This window comes from Lycorma delicatula, chromosome 4, assembly GCF_047948215.1.
Source record: "Lycorma delicatula isolate Av1 chromosome 4, ASM4794821v1, whole genome shotgun sequence".
NCBI classification, from domain to species: Eukaryota; Metazoa; Arthropoda; class Insecta; order Hemiptera; family Fulgoridae; genus Lycorma; species Lycorma delicatula.
In genome coordinates this window covers 66,632,812-66,655,901 of record NC_134458.1, presented here as the reverse complement: position 1 = coordinate 66,655,901, position 23,090 = coordinate 66,632,812, and the positions used below count along the sequence as shown (strand labels likewise).

The following is a 23,090-nucleotide window of genomic DNA, read 5'->3' as shown; positions in this document are numbered from 1 at the left end:
TTACAAGTTGATTTCATTGGGGATTGTTCAATGGAAATTGCAGCAGCAGCACATGTTTCTTACCGCGTTAATGTTTGTCCACTCCGTGACCTACCTTTAACATTGCCAAATTCAAACGCATATTTTTCCCAAACCAACATTGTTGCTTTTTGTGGTGGAGGCTTATTAAAGCATTGCCAGAACATATCACTAATTAGCTTCATTGTTTAATTCGTACATTGTCGTTCATGAACTCATACACTTGTCACTAACTGCTCCTCGACACTGTAACTACTCATGTCAGCTGTTTTAGTACAACTTTCTTTTACTCAGAGTGTGTGACATTATAAAAAACTGTTACCAACTGACCCCAACAAAAATACTATATATTCTTAACACATATCCTAACTCATATTTTTTATTAACTTTAGGGGTATGGTTACTTCACTATACAACAAAAAAATTAAATCCAGCTATCAGTGCCCAGGATGTAATTGTGGGATTGTCTTTAAGAATAAAACATTACCATAAGAAATAAGAAGGGTGAAGGGTGTAAAGAAATGAAAACTTCAAGAAGTGGAGAATAATGAAAGTGTCAGAATCTAAAATATTTCTCATTGTCGATATATAGTTGTAAATTTAAAAAAAAATGTTTGCCATAAATTCATGTTCTTTAATTCCAAAAAAATATACAACATTCTTAATAAATCTTATATTACAGAATTTTCAAATAATCCATGAATAATTTTTTAACAATATATCAAATGAAAATTTATAAAAGCATTTTTCAAAAATTTGTAATCCAATGGCTATAACAACCAGCAAAAAAGGTAAACAATGTATTAGACATTTTCACTAAATTTTCCTGAGGTTTTTTTTATTTTTATATATGATAGGATAAAAATAAATTTATTTACGATTTTTTATTGTTATACTACAAATATTCTAAAAATGCCTTGCTGGTTATAAAAATTGAATACCCAATTCCATGGTTTAACCAAAACTCATATTGCAGTATTAGGCAACACACTATTGATATTTGCAGTACATTTATATGTGTGTTGCACTTGAACCGATTCTTTCTGCTTAAATTTTCATTACACATTTAAAAGTTTATAAAGGTGTTTTATACTAATTCAGAAAAAATAAAACAACCCAAAGCTGGTATATTATTTTTAAAATATAAAAAACTAAATTCCCCAACTATGTAAAGACACGGTGTATATTATGCATTGTTTTGAATAAAACGTGACAATATAATTTATTACTTTACATGATCTGCCCAGTCATTTATATGACATGACATAAAACTCTTGATGTACAGAGGCACCAGTGAGAGCTGCTTTCTCTGAAGATTATATTTAATATAAAATCAGTCCTGTGAAGAATACAAGTATATTGAAAATATAAGTTGCAGAGCTAAACATCACCTGCATTTTAGTGGACTTGGTGCACTGACATGGAATGTTATATTCACCTTGGTGAAGAAGGTGACAGACGAATATTCACAGTTAACTTTGCATAGTAAGTCTGGCATCAGACACCAGATATACTTCAGAATAGGAATACCTGGTGTCTTGTGTCATATCACCTATATTGCTTGCTTGTGATATGTAACAAACAAATGAATAGAATAAAATATTATGATTAAATCAATTTAATCTATCGTAAGGGACATGTTGGAGATAGAGAAAACTTTACACTGGCTAATAATCTAGAATATTGCTCCATTCCTTTAAAAGCAACTGTACTTATTTGAGATTATGCCCATTGGCTTTGATCAATTAGTACCCAGTAATTTTTAAATCAGTTTTAGGCAAACTCAGCAAAACCATAAATGGATCTTACCCAAAGATCACAGTAAAACTGAATTTTGTTACTTATGCATAAAACCATTTATTCAGAGAGAGACAGAATGACAGAGATACAGAGAGAAAGTTTAAATTACTAGGAAAGCCTACTTGCCAACCGCACATGGTATTAGCTTTATAAAAGTACATACTTTAAAAAAATACTGTGACGTAGTAAACTATAAATAATGATACACAAATCAATAAAAACAATTCAGTTTGGTGATTGATGTCGGCCCATTACCAGATTTTAAACAAATCAATTTGTCTGTAATTCTTAAAAACATTAAATATTTGCCTGCAACAGAGCTGCAAAATTGTAAGAAATACAAAAAATCACTGTCAACACACAAGCGAGAAACTTCCATGAGGAAAATCTAATAATTCTTAAATGTAATGAATTATATTTAAATTATTTCAATTGAGACAGTAATCTACTTTCTTCATACAAAGAGTTCTTTTATCATTACAATATATATGAATAACAATGAACTATTTATGAGAATAAATTAAGATTATTAGTATTAAAGAATACTTTTATTGCTGAAGAATACTGATATAATTATAACTAAAAAACAGTCACTTAACAGGTTGGCTGCCATGGCAGTCTACAAATACAAGTTCTTCTTCCAAGTGAATTGTTGCAGCAAGTATCACTTTCATAAGTTTCATTCAGGGTATTAGATAAAAGCTTGGTCTCAAAAATGGTGAAACACCATTATTTTCTACAAAGAAGATTCATAAAGATTTATTGATGCACAAATAATTTAAATATAGTAATGTTATAAGAAAATAATTTTGAAAAGAAAAAAAGGGAAAATAGGTTTAAATTTGATTTAAACCACAATATTTTTTTTCAGATTATTAATTATTTAATAATTTATTAAATATATACAGAAATTAATTAAAAATTACAGTTAACCTGAGACCGAAATACACTTTTGTGATTTATAAAAAAATGAATTAACATTAATTGTTAATAATTCTATTTATAACAAAAAAAGTTACATTATATTTTCCATTCAATTTGTTATGGATGGACATATTTGGCAGTTCTTTGCATAGATATCCATAGACATTACAATGAATTAATTAGTCGGATTAATAACTTTTTTTTTATCATATAAGAGGACTTGTAAACAAGTTTTACATAGCAGATTTATTGCACATGCTTCATGAAGATAAGATGTTTTTTTAGTTACTGAAAGACTTTGAAAGTTTTTGATGTTTAGGATTGAAGGTCTTTATTATAACTTTGAGTTCTGTGACCAAAACGTTTTCTTCTAACAAAATTAAACATTTTAAAAGTTGAAACATGCTAAAACAGATTCTTATGAGATAAAAGTCATCTTTTGGATTAAATAAGAAATACATATTTATTTGTTTTATTTTTTTATAAACTTTGATTACAATAAATGAAACTGTTTTAAGTTTCCACAATAAATAAAAAAAAGCTGCTTCATAATAAGATTTGAAAACAACTGCAAGACATTCATAAGATAAGACAATTATATAAATGCCGTAAAGATTTATACAGAGTAAAACATTTGAACACAGGAATTAAAATTAAATTCCAAATACAGTGTACAAAGTTATAAACAAAAAATTATCATGAAATGAGGTAAGTTTTAACAATACTGATTAGATACTCATAAAGAAATTAAAAGATTCAACAAATCTTATAACTAATAACCTCAGACCTTTCATATTCTCAGATCAGTTATTACTTCAGATAAATCTAGGACATCGTAGGTCTACGGTATTAGTCCTGAATCTCTCTCAGGCACCCTGATCTGACAGAGGGATGGGAAGATTAAGGAAAGTTCTATTTTTCATTACTGAACATAGATTTTTTCGAGGCAATTTTTACAATGTCTTTACTCTGGGGCAATATCTTCATTCTAGTTAAGCATCATTGGCTCACATAGAAAAAATACATTATTCTAAAGCATATGTTTAGTTTTTTTATTTATCAAGCAGTAAGTAGCAAGTATATATATTTAGTAGCTATTTGTCAACAAAATTGTATTACTAAGATGTTTTTGATTATTGATAAAAATATATAACACAAAATAAAGTTCCGAGCTACAGTTGTATGCACTGCCTACAGTAAAATTAAACAATAATCAAGAATACCCAGTTTGGAAATCAGTGTAAAGTAGAATATAAAGCCCTCAGAGTAGAATCATTTTCGCAACTATGGAGCCTATCTTTTTATAGTTTTGACATTTTTTACCTGGCTGAGAAGCTTCTATCGCTCATTAAAAAAATAAAACCAAAAAGATTACAGATAATTTTTAAGAACATTAAGTCTTTTATAGCTGAATTTCCTTGGGGGCCTGCTTCCCTTTCACAAAAATAATTATATTAATAGGAACAACACAGTATTATATGCGATGTTATTGAAACAGGGAAAACTAATGCTCCATTTGTAAATCAGATTCACTAATATTTCAAATAATAAAATACCACAAACAAAGATTATTTTTCAACATGAATATTTGAACACTATGAACCTTGTAACTGTGTTTCCGCTATTTACATGATTGTAAATGAAAACTGGATGTTAATCCCAAGAAACAAATAAAATAAACACATTAAAAAAATTTGTATAGCAATTAAAATAAAAAATATGAAGAAAATACAATTTTTGCACATAAAATTTTTAAATTATGTCATGGCATTCAACCTGTTAAAAATTATTGTTAGTTTCAGTAATGAGTATCTACAATAAAAGTAGTTTTATAATACTAAAAATTGTACTAATATGCCCCCATTTCATCAGTTCAATTAACAAAAATATAACACAAAAACAATTATGATTTTCCTCATGGACTTTAAAAGATAAATTAAAACACATAAAACTGCATATCTAAATTACTGAACCAGATGCTTCCTATTACAAAACCAACTGACAGTCAGTAATTCTTTGCCAACATATGATTATTTTTATTGGTGTACATTTGAGACTTACAACAATTTTTCCAGCAGTAAAACGCTGGTAGTTCTTTGACAGAACTGAAAAAGCCAACCGATTCTCTTCATAAAAAAATTTCAATAAGACAGAATAATAATTTTGTTCACAGTTAAAGATTAAATTAAAAAGCACTTATATTAAAAAAAATTAATATTGCATGACATAAAAATAATTTTAAGATAAAAGATTGAATGATTCTGTCATACTAATAAATAAAACTCTATCATTTTAAAATCTATTACATCACTTATCATAAAGAATGAGCACATATCATATCTGCTTACCTTAAGACCTTTGGCTCTATTAATAGCTCTGAGAGGCCTCAAAACTCTGCACACCCTAAGAATTTTTACTACATTTATAGCACCAGATCTGAAATATAGAAAGTATAGTTAATTACATATAACATTAATGTTTAGTAAAGTTACAATAAATTCATTTTTCTTAATAAAGACCTTTAACAGAGGTTAAGTTCCAAATACCTGACAAAAGGTTAATTAATTGTATTAAAATTTGGTATTATTTTTTGTCTATAATGGTTAACAATGACACTAAATTAAAAATGTGAACTTTTGCAACAAAAAAAAAATTAAAAAACTTACTTCAAAATCTTTTCATTCATCTTCATGACAAACCTCAGTGACTGCTATTCTCACACCGGCATCAACAGATGTTACTGCTGGTGGCTTTTTTAATTAGGCAGACTAATTCTATATTCTAATGAAATGGATGTAAATCTTGTATACTGATTTATTATGTCTTTATATGTTTATATATTTCTTAATGTTTAAGTGTATTAAGATCTGGTGCTTTATGTGTGTGCTAGAATATCAAGATTGTCAATGTTGTAAGATTAGTGTCTGTAAGATGGCTAGAAAATGTTGACTATGTTGCTACAAAAGGCTAATAAGTGTTGAATCTTTGTTTGAGACCGCATTCTATCTGATCAATTCAGAAAATTCTGAAGTCAGAACAGATTAGTTAATAGGGGTACTAAGTCAGTTCGATGATAGTGTCCATGTGTAAGGGTCTGTATTGTTTCTTGTTCTAAAGGCAACATTCGTACCTCACTTTTTAAATCTATGAGCTACTTTCTCAGAGTCTTTATTTCTGATTGTTAATGAGATGTATTATTTGATTTGTTTACCTTTCTTTTTATTTTTATTCTGTGTAGGGATGTGTCAATAGGAGTTTCATTAAAAACATTTGTGTGTGTGAAGTATTTGAAAAGTTGAGGTCTACGCAGTCAAGTGAAATGGTGTGTCAAGTAGTCTGTAGATCATACTTCTAAAAGCAAATGGTTTATGCAAAGTCGGGTGGTTTGAGGTGTCATGAATGAAAGTATTTGTCATTGTTGATTTTATGTATATTTTGAAAGTGAGATTTTGTTTGTTGTTCTATGCAACAGATAGGCGTCTAATATGACCGGACTAACCGATAAATTTAACACGAGCGATTAACAGTAACTCATTAAGTAATAAGGTTCTTAATCATTCACAAAAACAACATTGTTTGATTTACACGATTTCTGATCACAAATTCAAAACCTTAATTAACATCAATTAACAAATCCAAACTATAACAGACACACAAAAATGGTTCATTGAAAAATCCACCAAAAACACTGATCCTGCAAGACTTTCTAAATATACACAAACCCAACATTCCCATATCCTTGTCATAAATGATAAAAACTCCCTGCCCATAACCAAAACATTAAACATTAATACATGTTACTAATATTTTTAAGCTGGAAACTTGAATTGTCTATAAATCATAATTTAAATACTTATTAAACGTACTTAAATAATAAATCTCTAAAGGTTTCTTATTTTTCAGATTCATCAAAATTACATCAGCCACCCGGATCTCCTGAGCTAATGACTCTGTTTGGATTTATCATCTTCCTTTCTCTTTAAAGCATCCCTTCTGCTTTCTCCAGTAAGGTGAGTTGGGAATTGGATTGACTTGCATTATGGAACTGTATTTTAGTTGTTTCCTTAGTACAATGGTAACACTCCTAGTGTGGATTTTCTCTATCTCTAACCTAGGAGTTGCATAAAGGATTTGACAATCAATGAGCATGTTATCAGGCAAATAGAACAATCTATTCCATAAATAATCTTAATCTATCACAATTAAAGTCTGAGAAAGGTTCAGTTTATTTTCTCCCAGCTAATATTATTGAAAACAAGATATATCAATGAATGCAATAAACAGAAAAGGAGAAGGCAACAATTAAGCAAAACTAATTTTTCTTGTAAATGTTAATATAAACATTGAAGGTCGAATATGCAGTGTGATATACATTAAAATAATTCATTAATGTATTAGCAATGTAGAATTAAAGACTAAATAATGAGGAAAAACACTTCTCAAAAAAAACGTTGGTTTCATTGACAAATCAATCTTGATGTCAGAATATTCATCCCTAAATAAGAATTTCTTTGAAAGAATATTTTGGTGTTCAATTTATTTTTATTTTTAAGTCAATATCACAACAAAATAAAGCCAAATTAAAGATAAACAATTCAACAAGAAATTTCAGAAGGGAAATTCTCTTTTTATCAAGGTTTTGCTAAAATCACATAATTCTAGTCATTTATATGTAAACAGCAAAAAATCACATCAATCATGATGATATCACAAAGAAGTTGATCGATTACAATAAAAGTACAAATTTTTTGTGAACAACCAATAAAACAGATGCCTAATAAGCTAATAAAACCTATTTACAATTATAATGGCAAATGAATAAAAAATGGCAATATCTGTTACTGAACAGCATGATAGTAATGGCTCAAAAACACATAAGAAATGTAATGAATAAACAAAACTGCTATAGTAGAGTTGATAATGCAGATCTGTTTGCAGGCAAGAAAAAAGTTATTGCATTGCAGCAATCAAAATTCCTCCAGTAGATAAGGAATTAGTGCAAAAATTTCTTCAAGTTATACCTTCAAGCCTGTCTATTCTAAATTTGATGTCAAATTATACTAAAATACTGAATGAACATGTTATTAAGTCATTACACATTATTTCAATGATCAAGTTTCATATAATGAAGAAAATACAATAGGTTTAAAATAACAAGTAAAATATGAAAAAAAATACAATATAGTTAAATTTATCTACAATAAAATGGTCAAAAATCCATACACACCGTTTCAGTATGTACAATAAACCTTCTCAAAATCAGAATAACACAAGGGTAACATGCTGCAGATACTGAAAGATTTCAGATTTGAAAAAATACATTTTCTTGTTTTAAAATTTGCATATGTATTTTTTATTTGTAATTGAAATTACAACATAATATATAACAGTGTCTTCAGTTTATTATCAATATTGCTATTAAGATAATGTTAAAAATGTGCAAATTGTTAATAAAATAATCATAATTACTAAGTAACTAATCTTAACTACTGTTTAAGACTTTTTTCAAAATATTTCTCCACATGAGCTTGAATTTCATTTATATTATGATTCTTTATCTATTTTCGATTTAACTTATGAATGAAGTATGGTGAAAGTAGTGTAGCCGTTAAAACTGAAATACTGTGAATATTTCAAATTGAAAAACAACTAATCGTAACAACGTGATCGTAAACACCTAAAAAGTAATTGCAACATTTTTAAATCAATTGAAATTTCACTTCTCAATGCAGTACAATTCACTATGAATAGACATAAACAAAGCTTGTGTTTGTCCTTGTTTCAGAGTTTTACTATATGATAATATATTTACACAAAACTATAACATCTAATAAACTTGTCATGCTGATGATTAACGGCACACGTATAACATTAAGAAGTTTATGATACAGTTCATTGTATTATTAAATTTCATTTATCATACTTTAAAATCGTATATAAAAAAATTTTTTAACTTTTATTTGAATTAAAAATTTTTTAAATTATAATCAAAACAAGTGATAAAAAACATAAAGTATAAAATAATATAAAAAATTGTTTAAAATTATAAAGATTAATCAATTAAGTTAAAATTAAAATGTAAAAGTGTAATTAAAACAAAGATAAAAATTAAATAATTAGAAATTAAAACTTTTAAAGTAAAAACAAAATCTTAAGCAAAGAAAAATCATGTGCCAGCCATTTCACTGAATTTACTCTAACATATTGAAAGATCAATTACTCACCACTATCATCAAAACAGATAGTGGTACTATCTACTGCAGCCTTTACAATACCGTCATCCTTGTATTCTGTCTGAAGGTTGATCATATTAAATGTATTCTTATGTTTATATATATAATACCTTTCTAAAATGTCAAAACCGTTATTATCCTATCCATATCGCATTTTTTAATTTCTAATATTTTTAAGTTTGTCTGAATATCTGATATTGTGTGTTTATTTTTAATCAAATGATCTGATACATTCAATAAACCCAGTTTACCTTTTTTATAACATCTAAAATGTTCTATGAATCTAGTTTTTAAAGTTCTAGTGGGTCTTACCATTATAAATATGGTCAAAATCATTACATATGATTTTATAAATACCACTGAAATTGTACACACCAGAAGTATTATTACGTATATTACTTATTAAATGTTTTATTATGTGGTTATTTATCTGGTAATGCAAGTTTGAACTTATTATTATCATAAACCGTTGCAATGCGTTTGACTATTTTATCATATATACATATTTTAATTAAACATTGTCAATTTTTTATGTGTTATTTATTGCTATTAAATTTGTGTTAGTTTTAATTTTTACCATTTGTTTATTATAAATATTATCTACCAACCTACTATCATAACCATTATATATAGCAATCTGTTTTATAATATTTAATTCTTTGTTTGATTCATTTTTAGTTACAATATTTTTCATATAATTAATTGCTCTATTTACCTTATTTGTATAAGTACTAATCTTATGTGACGGGTAATTTGAGGCTGTATGTATATCGATTTTGTTAGATGTTAGTTTCCTATATACTGAAGTTATACATTGATTACTTTTACTAAACTAAATACCAACATCTAAATAATTTATTTTTCTATTATCAATTTCAAATCACTACAGTATGAGCTTAACTTATTCAAATTTATTAAATGTTTATCACCAGATTATAGACTACAAAAATATCATCAACGTATCTAGTCCACATTAAAATATCATGTGTATGTGTTATCCCATAAACTATTTTATCTTCAAACTCCTGTACATAAATCTCAGACAACATGGATGACAATGGAAAACCCATCGGTATGGTACTTGCTTGGGTGTAATATTTGTTATCAAAACTAAAATAATTTTGTTTGCATATGTTCCTTATAATAACAATGATGTTTTCAGTAAATAAGGGATCTTCATGATGTTATACTAATTTTTTCTTTAATATATTAATAGTTACTTCTATGGGTATACTAGGATACATATTACAGATATAACTAACCATCCTAGTTTTATCATTTACAATTAAGACCCTTAGTTTATTTACCAACTCGTAACCATTTTTTATATTACATTTGTACCCTAACTTTATTTTACTTCGGGGAATTTTATCTATTATTTTAGATATAATGTAAGGAGTGGTTTTAAAATTAATTAAAGAACGCATAGGTATACCCTGTTTGTATAACTTTGGTAGACCGGTTAATATAGGTGCACTTGGTTCATAAGGGTACAATCTTGTATGATATGTTAATTTATTTTCATAATTAAAAATATTACGAAATTCCATTGTTAAACTTTTAGTAATTCTCAAAAATTTTTTAGTAGGATCATTTACCTCTTTTAACTCATCTATTATATATTGTTTCATTAAATTTTTATATTTATCAGAATACAGGATTAGTGGTGTATTTGTTTTGTCAGATTTTAAAATAATGCTATCATTATAAATTAATTTTTTCAGTTGTAGATTATTTTGTTATTATTATTATTATTATTAATAAAGGGGTTGTAATTTATACTTCTTCGTTTTATATCAATAATTTTATTACTAATGGTATTCCGTAAAATATTTTTATCACTAGTGTTTACTTTATTTATATACTTTAGAATCCACTACAATATTCTTAATAATGTCGTTCTTATCATTTTTTGTTACATTAAACTTATACACATTAGCTGCAATAATTGTTCATCTTTATGAAGTTCCATATTTGTTAGATTTACCAAATCAATACTTTTATCAGGAAAATAACTTGATTTTACAAGCATTTCTTCTATTTGTAAATTATCATAATTATTGTCTACCAACAAATTTTCTTGCAAACAACAAAGAAGCGCTTTCACTAATCATGGTTGCGAAAGCACTTCTGTTTGTGTAATGAAATAAGTCATCCTATTTCAATTATTCTGTACTTACGGTTGATCTATTAATTAAAAATTAATTCATATTAATTATTTTTTCTGAATCTTGATTATTTCTGTTATGAGAAGTTCAGATGTGGGAAGTTTTAATATGCTCAACAACACAGAAAGGCAGCAGCATTCTATGTGATGTTTTGTTTGAGTCAGCTCTCTACCCTAGTATTTCTACTAGGTAGAGAGGTAACCCTTGTTACCTCTCTACCCTAGTATTTCTCAACCTGGGGGTCGCAATGATATGAAAGGGGAGTAGCAAAATTAGCCTATAACTTCACACATAAACAATAATGAAATCATTTTATGGGAAAAAAATCATTTATAATAAACATTTTACTTACATTTATAAGTACACATGTAAAGAAAATAAATTAATGAGATGGTTGAGTTTGTTTTTCATTTAAAAGTTTCTCCATACGTAAATATATGTTAGAAACACACAAAAGTAAATTGTTTTCAAGATAAAAGACGATTCCTATATTTAGTTTTTAGGGCAACCATAGATGAAAAACCCTTTTCACAGAGGTAAGTTGTGGCAAAAGGGAGTAATATTTTCAATGATTCTGTAACTAAATTTCCATATTCACTTTGACAAGCACACCAAAACATAACTAAATCTTCAGATGTGAATTGTAGTTGTAGTGTTTTATCAGCAGACATTTCAATAAGCTGGTTGTGAATCTCAACCGGTAACGTAGCAGATGCAACACCATTTTCACTAAATGGATTCAGTACCCATCTCTTCGAGAAATCATTTTTATCTTCAGGGAAATACTTCACTAAATGATTTTTTAGCTCACACAAATGCACCTTCATGCTATCCAAACTGTGGTGAATAATACTGTCTTCATCTAAATTTTTCAGTATAACCGGAAGTGAATGGAAACATCAAAATTTTTGCTTTGAATAATCCAATAATGATCCAGATGATCCGAATAATCCAGATTTCTTCTTAATAAGCTTCTTAATAAAAGCATGAACTTTGTCTGTCATTAATAAAATGTTTTTATCACGTCCTTGTAAATTTACATTGAAGTTGTTTAATGTGAAAATACATCAGCTAAGTAAACCAAAAGCAACATATACTCATTATTCTGTAAAAACATTGAGAATGGCATTTGTTTATCCTGGAAAAATATTATTAATTCAACTCGTAATTCCAATAACCAGGTTATTGGAATAACCTTTCCCAAATGATAATCATCTGATTTCTGTATTGAAAGAAGAGATTTTTTATTTTCGCCCATTTCATCACATAGTTTAGCAAACAGCTTACTCTGTAATGGTAGACTTATAATAAAATTAACCGTTTTTACAGCTTTACAATGAATTTGTTTGAGATTTACAAGCACATTTTTTGTGGCAAGAGCATGTCTATGAAGGAAGCAGTACGTCCATTTCACCCTTGTTATAAGTCAATCTTTTAGTTTTTTTCAGAAATCCACTTCTTTCCTGTTATTGCCTTTGCACCATCACTACGTACTGTAATATATTTTTTTTTAAAATCTATGTTGCAGTTTTTAATAGCTTCATAAAAAACATCAAAAACACATTGGCCTGTTGCATGACTAGGTATTGATCTGCAAAACAACATATTTTCTTTAATTGATCTGTCCCTATTGCAATCATATCCCACAAAACACAACTGAGAAATGGTTGCCACATCTGTTGATTCATTAAACTAAAAACTAAAAACTTCACTTGAATTCACTTGCTGAATTATTGGATCGCGAACATCGGCAGCCATATCTTCAATTTGGCTTGTTACTGTGTTTTTTCAATATTTTTGCCTCTTCCACCTCTACTAAAACACTGACCATACCAATTGCAGCAGGCAATATGAGGTTTTCTGCAACTGTATGGGGTTTGGACATCTTAGCTATTCACAATGCTATGAGAAATTGATTTACAAATAGAAGCTTGTTAATTTCTCAAATTATGCAATTTTGAAAAATTCCAAGGGTTTGCTTTTTCAATTCGGATGTTTAGTTTCCAAATGTCAAATTAATTTTGATGACATCATGCTTTCATCAGAAAAGATTTGAAAGCAAGTAACTTACTGTGGCTTTCCATCCAATGAGGTAAACCCATAATTTAAATAACTATCATTGTTTAATCTTGTCTTTTCACTTATCGATTCACTGGATGTAGATGACTCGCTTCATTTTTGCACAAATTTATCCATTTTGCTTAAGAACCTAACTGAAAAAAGCTAATATTATGCAAGCAGACCAAATTAAAAGAGAACACATGAAGTTGGAACCTGTAAATTGCTCATGTTTGTTACTCAATACATGCATGTTCATACCAGTTGTTATCAATGCAGCTAAATAGTTTTAACTGGGTCTCGTTGGATTGGAGTTGGGGGGTCATGAAATATCATTATACTTGTACTTTTTTTTACTTTTTGGAGGACATGAAGCTAAAAAGGTTGAGAATCACTGCTCTAATCTAACAGCCTATGGGTTACAATATAGATGAATGGAATGCGTTGGTAAGTCAAAACAGTCTACCACTATCTTATATTAAGACATTACTTTGTTAAGCAACTGTAATGCTGAGCTTATTAACTGATTGAAATATCATGTGTTGTACTAAGTACATAGCTTTTTTTTAATGTACTTTTTTATTGTAATATACTTAAATTAGTGACACTTGAATTATCAAAACAACACTGGCCATCTTAAAACTGCAATGAAAATGATGTAAGTAAATGGTTAAATAACTATTAAAGTGACATCGGATGTCATATACTGAATAATGAAATAGTTGACGTCGAGTTCTTCCATGATAAACAACATGACAAGATGCCAGTGCTTGAAAATACTCTAGAGACTATAATTTCTTGGCTGAAAACGTATTCAGACTATTCTGGATACGTTCGTTCTATTGTGAAACTATCAATAACGTGGAAAATCAGAGTGAGACATGATGGCCAAAAAAACCACTACAAGCTTTGTTTAAAAAAAAAATTTCAAAATTTTTTGTGTATAATACAGTAATATCTTTTTTCATTTCCCATCTTCATAAAAGTATATAGTTTTATTTATTAAATAATTATTTTTATTGTAACTGTATTAAAAATTAATTTTTATAACCTAATCCTGAGTTATTTCAAGTAATTTTTTCTTTAAGGTCTTACCAATAAGTTTTGTAGTTACTTAGTGTCATTAAATCTCCACAAATTAATAATTCAAATACAGTCAAAGAAAAAACAGTCCAAATATTTCATGGTCTACTCTATATAATAATGATTAAGAAAAACATGATAATGAAAATAAATACTTACGCAAAGAAAATTGAAACCAGAGAAACACAAACCACAAGGAGATCTAGAAGATTAAAGGCAGAACGGCAAAATGCACCATCATGAAGGATGAATCCGTAAGAAATCAATTTCAAACAGATTTCAACAGTAAACACCGTCGTAAAAAAGTAATCAAAATAAACTAATACCTGAAAGAATAGTATAAAAAGAATAATCTAAATAAATCTATTACAATTTTAAATACACCCTAACACAGTACAAAATCACAGATTATGTTAGCTTCTGAAAGCTTCATCCTCCATAAGTTATACAGAAATTTCCATGGGTGGAAATTTTCCACCCATAGAAGGCCTACCTGGTTTACATGACAAAATTTTTCATTGCTTATTAATAAACTTGAAATAAGGATAATATCAACCGTTACCTTTACTATAGGTCTACAAACTAGGTGTAACTTTTACTCTTCAAACTATTACATATCTAGGAAAACTGTAATAAATCTCTTCTCTCAATATTCAGTGAAGCACTTCAGCCACAAGTCTTATGTTTCTTATACAAAATATGGTGACAACAAAGCCATGTCTTATCTCTAAAATCACATTTTGTAGAACAAAAAAAAGCAAATAAATAAAATATTGCTCAAAATACTTTAATTCAACTGGCCAAAGGATTCAATATGTTACATTTAATTATTTGATTTGCAGGTTTATATTTTTCAGATCGTGGCTTTGAATACTATCTCCAGACTATGCTTGTGGACAGTATCCAGTGGCAGGTTTCCAATGACAATCCAAATTCTGATGAATATTTTCAAAACTTGCTTATATTACTTTCAACATAGTCAATATATTTCTTATTCATAACTGTAGGAGGACACCCACCATCAAGAAGTTTAGTTTTAATCGCTACATGCTTTTTAATCAAAACTGATACCTTTAACAACAAAAATTTTAAGCAAATATAAAATGATTTATGCCTATGATATTCAATAACAGACATTTTTAACTGATGTCACATACACATCACAAAAACAAATGGTATTCCTATTTTTGGAGAGGAAACAAGAACAAAATGCCTATCATTTATGACATCATGAACACTGACAACTTATAAAGTTAGTTTTTCACCCACAATTTTTATTGTAAAAAAAAATGCAGATTTCAGGAACTTTTTGAAGTTAGTTTGTATACTAAATTTTTACCTAATTTACCAGTCACAAATTGGTATCTAATAATTTTGAGGAAGAAAAAGATTGTAACTTGACTTCAAAGCAAGCTTGGTTTTTCTGTAATTTTCTAAAAATATTTAGAGAAAAAAAATAAAATGGATAATCATCTATAATTAACAAAACCATCTGAGTTATGTTTTCAAATTTTTGGTGTTAGTATCTGAACTCTAATTTTAACTATTATAGCAACAAGGCTGATATATATATATCAATAGTGTTTTTAATGATACAAACAATTTTTTTAATGTATAGTGAGATATTAAAGCAAGCATGTTAACCAAAGAATACTTATATAGGTTTTCACACTTACTTTGTTACGATATGAATTTGAATCAATAGGATCTTCAGCAGCTAGCAAAGCAGAAGAGACCATAATGCAAACCAAAATAACATTACCGAAGTGACTATGATTGCAAAGCCAATGACAAAAGACCCGAATTCTAAAAAAAATACAGAAAAAATATAATGTATTTAATTAGTAATTTTATAATTTAATGTGTAATAAATAACTATGACTGAATAATTATTCAAAGAACCCAAACTACCTTTTTACTTGACTAATTCTTTATTGTACAATAGCTATTTAATGTTTATTTTGTTCATAATGAACCACAGAATCATCATTAAATGCTGTCATCAACACCACACACATCTTTATTATAATTAATTAGACACAAAAAGAGAAGGAGAAATCTATAATTAAAGATAACACTGAAACCCTTGACAGATTTCAATGGTAGTGCTTTAGTGATTTATAAGCAATTTATTTACTTTCATGACCTCTTAACTCGAACAGATAAATACAGATTCAATTTGGTTACAGATTTAAGTCATACAAAGCTATCTAAACAAATACATAGAGTTTAATCTCGTTCATTAAGAGAGTTGATATGTATACCTGCAACAGCTAAGCTCACAAACATTTCCTTTTGTTTTCAACAAACAGAAAACTGTACAGGATGGTGTGAATCACCGACCTTCAAAGGTACTTATTGAATCACATGCAAATGTTTTATTCAAGTAAATTGTGTGTTACATCATTCTAAACACAAAAAATAATTTGTTTAAAATTAATTTATTACATTATGTACTCATTTTACACAGATTAATTAACCAAAATGGACAAGACAGCAATGAAGGTTTAATCTGTTCATTTATCTACAGTATATAATTTAGTTCTCTTGGTTATAATATATAAAAGAGGGAAAGTATTACCATCAGCCACAAGATAACCTCACTACAGATCTTCTTATTTCTAGATATTTTATGATCCCTGAATTCAAAAATACTTCAAATCTTTGTTACAAACTTTTTTACATATGCTTGTGTGTGTGTGCATGCACACACACACATACACACACTTTGGTTGAGTGGGTGGTAGGTGGGAAACCAGTATTTTATTTCAGCAGAAACAGTTTACCTACAAACAAGAAATCTGATATGGTTACTTGTATATGAGAGACTGACTATTTGATTTCTGAAAAAAACTATCTTCTTCCATGATAAAACAATGCTCTAGCATGCTAGAAAAGCATTAGAAATACAAGTAAAAGCAATCATACTACGTTTTTTTTTAAATCTGACAATACTCCCAGAAGTTAAAAGTTTGATTTTTATGTATTTTTCTAACTTTTGACTGTTTAAACCTAGTGACTTGAAATTAATTTTATTATTTTTCTTTAAATGAGAAGTAAGTATTTAAAAAAAGTATATTTCTATTGGTAGGAAATAATAAATACCCCTTTAAAAAGTATGATTTTTATCATCTTTTTATTGCTCCAATCTACTCATTTGAAACATGTCAATAATAAGTGTTTTCTAAATAAATATCAGGATGGGAGCAGTTTTAATTTAAAACCCTATTGTTGTTGATTCAAGTAATTCCCCACCTACCTACTGAAAAAGAGCTGTTAAAATTTCTCTCTCTTTTACTGATTTAACCTAAACCTAAACATTTTTCAACCTTTAGTACAAAATGGAAAATGGTAAATTTTTAAGTGCTTTTAAAAATGAATTTCTTGTTGGAAGTATCTCAACATACTATTGACTGTTTAATTATATTTTCATTGTACCTCGACATAGGAATGAGCTCATGCTAATCTTATAACTTGCTAACAAATCATTACAGAACGTGTTTTCATTATTTTTCTTTTGATAAGACAATAAGTAAATAATTTTAAAAAATAAAGGAATAAGGGTGATATTTTAAGATCGACACAAATAATACAATAAAGTTCAGCTACATTTTTGCCAGATTACTATTTAAAAAATTTTGCTTAAACAATTACTGAATGCATTAATTTCTTTATCAGTAAATCTGTTTAAAAGTATCAATTTGTCAAAGTTTTAATACTAATAATAGTTATCAGTATATCATTACTCTCTTTTCTAATTTAAAAGATGGATTAACAATTTAAAACAATTTGGCATTAACTAAAATAATAAGACAAGAATTAAAAACAAGAAAGGAATAAAGTTTCTTAACAAGCCAATTTTTTGTTAATATTTTAAGTAACAAGATTCATAATTCAGTATAATTTTATGTAAAAACAATCTATTACAACAATGTATTACACAAATATTAATTACACACACAACACACAATTTAGGTCTGGGAATGTATTATAACTGGACAGCATCATAAGAATATCAGAAAAAAATATGTTAGTCAAAGATACAGGCTTTTCAAATACATGGGATCTTCTAATACCATCAAAGGTCTACATGATCTGTTAGCATGATAGATTGGGTATAAGAGAGAGTAGTAAAAAGTGTGCCGAATGAATGCTTCTAACACTTTTTACTGTAGGCTGTTTTTTTTTTTCACCTAAAAAATAATAAGTTACTAAAATTGAGTAGTTTGAGATATGAATAAAAATAAACTTAGACATAATGGTGCCTATCACTAAATGAGAACAGTCAATGATCAACAAGGAAGTAAAGCTGACCAGCTAGAACTGCAAGAGGTGAAAATTTTATGCACAGAAGAATAAAGCAAGTAATTAATAAGAAAGAATGCAATGAATAACTTCTTAACATATCCATTTTATCTGCCATCAAAAAAAGCTATAAGATCACACACTATAATATAAAGCATTTATTAAAAAATACTTTTACTTGTGATTAAAAGTTAAAAGCAATTAGTTATTAGTCAATGATTATAAGTTAGTAGGTAGGTGAATATAACTCTAAACAGAAATCATGAATAAAAAATTCATGATTTGAAATGTTATCAAAATTTTGTTTATTTCTAAGATCAAAATTTTGAAATACAATTTAATAATTTAGGTGAATACTACGTACTTCATTCTTAATATCTTTCTGTTTATGAAAGCAGTAGAATTAAGTCTATGTATGTCACAAGTCATAACCAAACAGTTATATATGACCAGACAAATGACAAATCATACTTAAAATGGTACTGTCATTCAAAAAAACAAAAGCACCCTTACCGAGCTTACTAGAGTAATTCCACATCACCTAATATACATTGTTGTACATCACCATATGATATAAATTAATATGCAGTGATATTCAGTTCTATAATCAATATCTTCACTCCCCACCGATGGGACCGACAACTATGATTACAGAGAAAACAACTCTGATCAATACTTTTTATACATTCAGTGCTTTACGTACATCACAGTTTTAAGAAAAACTGGGATATAAAAGTGTAAAGCCACAAACTGAAATACTTTCTTCTGTTGAGAAACAATAGAATAAACACTCTCCTTATATTCAGTAGGGGCAAATTAAAGTACAGAAAGTAATGTTTGCAAAGGTGTTTTTATCAACAGAAAGACTATAAATGCCACTGTATAAAAACATATATACTTATATATTAGTCAGGAACAACCACTTGAATTAATTTTTCTTAGTTTTTAATATTACCATTATTTTTAAACTACGGTAACTTTTGTTAACTTGTATAGTTTTGCATTTTAGTACCAGTAATATTAACTTAGAAAAACAGATGTAATTATTATTGAGTTTATTCTATATGTACACTGAATATGATAATATAATATGTAATGTATATCAGATAATTTCTGATAAAAGCAATGCACTGTGTAAGCAAAAGAAGACTTCACCTTTAAAAAAAAATGATTCAAAATTAATAATTTTGTACTACAATAATAAAAATTTAATTAAAGCAATCAAAATAAAAAGCAACAAGTATTGGACTGGAAAATCCAGGTAGACATAAAGAACTGACAACCTTTTAAATTTTTGTAACATCACCTGTTTGTATTAGAAAAAATGAAGAAGGAACTCTGCTGTGGAATAGGCTGTTTCTTGGTTGCCATCTTGAATTCAGATAGTCGTCGAGGACGTGCGGTTACCCCTTCCTCAAAATCTTCTTCCTCTTCTGAGTGAGTTCACATATTATGAAATACATAACGGTTAAAAATCATGCCCAAACAAGAAATTACACCGATCATTATTTACAAACTACTTAAAAATTATCAGAAACGTTTTATAACAATACATACAATACAAGACACAGTTTAGATAACATACTTCAGAACAATCGATGAGTTCAATTATATTGAGTAATGTCGAGTAACTATACAAAATAAATAAGGATACACTCTTTGCCACTGCATAAAACATAGTAATAGAAGGAGAAATTAATGAGTGCACTTTTCCAAATTTCTTTTAAAAAATTTTACTTTACTATAATAAAAAAATATTAAACAGAAATATAAAACACTGTAATGTATACTTGATAAACATGTTAATAAAAATAATAAGCTAGCTACAAATCGTGCCAAGTCAGTTACAAATCCTACATTATGATACAAATGAAAACATAAATACTATATCGATATGCATCTCACTATGATACAAAGAATAAATCATTTTATTATTAGTTCATAACAAACCTGCTAGTACTGGAAAATAAAAAAAGTGAAGACTCTGGTGGGAGAGGTTTAATCTGAGTATTTTCACTGATATCAGATGTACGTCGAGGAAGTGCAGAATGTCTATGCTTTATTTCCTGAAAGTCCTCTCCCACAAGCGTTTCAGTTACTAGTATACAAAAAATTATAAAAATTAAATTAATATCATTTCTGATAAATTCTTCAAAGTAAAATAAAAATGAATGAAACTCAAAACAATTCTCTATGGAAGTTAAATAATCGCTCTGAAAATAAAACACAGATTAATTTACAAAATCATTACAGATCAGAATAATAATAATTACAGTATCACATGAGACACTCTTTATCAAAATAAATGAATAATAAATCTTCTAACTAGGTTAGCTTGTCTGTTAAGCCAATCAAACATATAATCCCACATTTTGTGAACGCTCTATGTGATTCAATAAGTGATGTTTTAATGACAGCAATGACTAACAATTAATGGAAAATACATTCTTACCTAAAAATTTAAAGACACAAAAGCAGATGTGTGAAAATTCCAAATGTATGAGTTTGAGTTTGCCAAAAGAAAACTTTAATAATGGACAGTGAAAAGAACAAAAACAAGCTAGGAAAAGGTGGAATTCCCAATTCCAAAAAACAGACTCATTCTGCACTGAAATTTTTGGCTTGAAACAGTTGAAAGATGGTATGACTTTTGTTAGAAGTGATATCTATTTTTATTGTTTTAAGAGAGTGGAAGATGATGAGATCGAATCATCCTGAAATAACACCTGGAGGTTGATTCTATGATGACTGTACATCTCATGTGAAATGAACAATAAGTTATTACTGCCTTTCCAAGTCATGAAAGTTCAAGATAAGAATAATATAATTTTCCACTTACAAACAAATGATACTCTTTGACTGTGGATAAGGTGCCAAAAAATAAAAACATCAACATTTTAATTTGAAGTTGAAAAAGTTTTAATGGAGTCAAAAGACAACGCATTTAACACAGAAAGTAAATTAAAGAACATACAAACAGATAAAGATAAGAACGGATAACAGATATTAGGATACGGTGTGAGTTTGGTTCCAAGCAAAATAGAAAACTACCTGTATCTAACCTGATCAATGGCATTCAATGGAAGGGTTTGTAGTACCCTTCCTCTGTGTTTGTAGCACACACACACACACACACACACACACACACACACACACACACACACACAGAGTTAGAAAAAAGTTTCAAAATAGTTTTTGGTTACAATACCTTGATTTTCTCTCTGATCATCATCAAACACATAATCCTCACTCTCGCCAATATCAAGCTGGACTTTTGTATGGCTTGCTGTTTCATCATCTTTGACAGATCTGAAATAGCAGATACAGAACATTTACAAGATCCTTTATAAAAAATAAATACTTCCATCTCTATATTACAGAATATCTAGATTCTGTAAATCTGATAACTATAGATTTATGTGGAACAGTAAATCATTACTATAGACATGTGGTAACTTGACTATGTCATTTGGCCATTTGATATTTTTAAATGTGCCATCAGCTTATCGAATCTTTTTTGTCTAATTGAAGAATTTTTCTTTAATAAAATCATTATTTTTAAACACATTAATAAACAGATAGTACATTTATAAATGGTGTTTACATGATCTATCGATTAGAGAACATCATATAGATTAATTATGAAATCAATAAGGACACCAATTTTCATGGTGTTGATCACAAATAGAGGTAAATAATTTGTTAATAAATGAAGTTTGTAAGATTAACTTACAAGGAAGTTTTACAAGGAATAAATGACAGAAAAATTGAAAACTGGTAATATATTAGCTGCCAACATAAGTGATAAATTATCATAATGAAGAAGGATTACAAGAGCCAGTGAAATTGAGTAACACGATCTACAACTGTGAGATGTAGTCAGGTTTTCTTAAGGTTTTGTGGATTAGAATCATGAATCCAAGCCCCAAAAAGTAAGATGCATGAAAGTATCAAGAATACAGGACAATCAATCTAATTTTGCATTCAGCAAATATTCTCCTAAGAATTCTGAACAGGGAGTGAATGATAAGTAGTGATGAGTGGAATGGAGTGAATGAACAATAAGGATTTAGAAAAATACATGACGCAATAATATAATGTCATACCATAATATAATACCACCACATGGGCAGATTCAGTACTATAATGTTATTTAATAAATAGCTCATTTAATTACTATTTAACTGATATTAAATTAACTACCTTACTGATTTAGTTAGCATAATATATTAACTTTTTTTGAAATTCTTAATCATAAAAAAAAATAATCCAGAATTTTTATATTCAACTTCATTATATATAGATGCTATTAAAAATATGAAATAGAGTACTTGGTCAATTAAAATCATACATGACAATGTGGTAATTTTAATGAAAGTAATATTTTAAATACAATCTTTAGAAAAGAGAGCTCAGAAATGGATAGAGCATAGTATGTTAACTCATAAATAAGCCATTATCACAATTGTATTAAATAAAAATATATGACATATCAACAAGC

The 23,090-nt window shown here is 28.0% G+C and overlaps 1 protein-coding gene across 8 annotated transcripts in view; it reads right to left on the bottom strand.

Moving 5' to 3' along the window:
* The window catches only part of Ca-alpha1D (Ca[2+]-channel protein alpha[[1]] subunit D), a 659,257-nt gene that overhangs the window by 224,401 nt on the left and 411,766 nt on the right, over positions 1-23,090 (bottom strand). For all 8 annotated transcript variants that reach the window (XR_012756106.1, XM_075363219.1, XM_075363216.1 and 5 more), the window contains exons 18-22: positions 21,798-21,898; positions 19,896-20,022; positions 15,961-16,090; positions 14,444-14,610; positions 5,091-5,178 (exon numbers count right to left, since the gene is read on the bottom strand). Coding sequence is in view for 7 of the 8 variants with exons in the window: in XM_075363219.1 (XP_075219334.1) it covers positions 5,091-5,178; positions 14,444-14,610; positions 15,961-16,090; positions 19,896-20,022; positions 21,798-21,898 (613 nt within the window). In the remaining variant the exon portion in view is untranslated. The remainder of the gene's footprint in view (positions 1-5,090; positions 5,179-14,443; positions 14,611-15,960; positions 16,091-19,895; positions 20,023-21,797; positions 21,899-23,090) is intronic.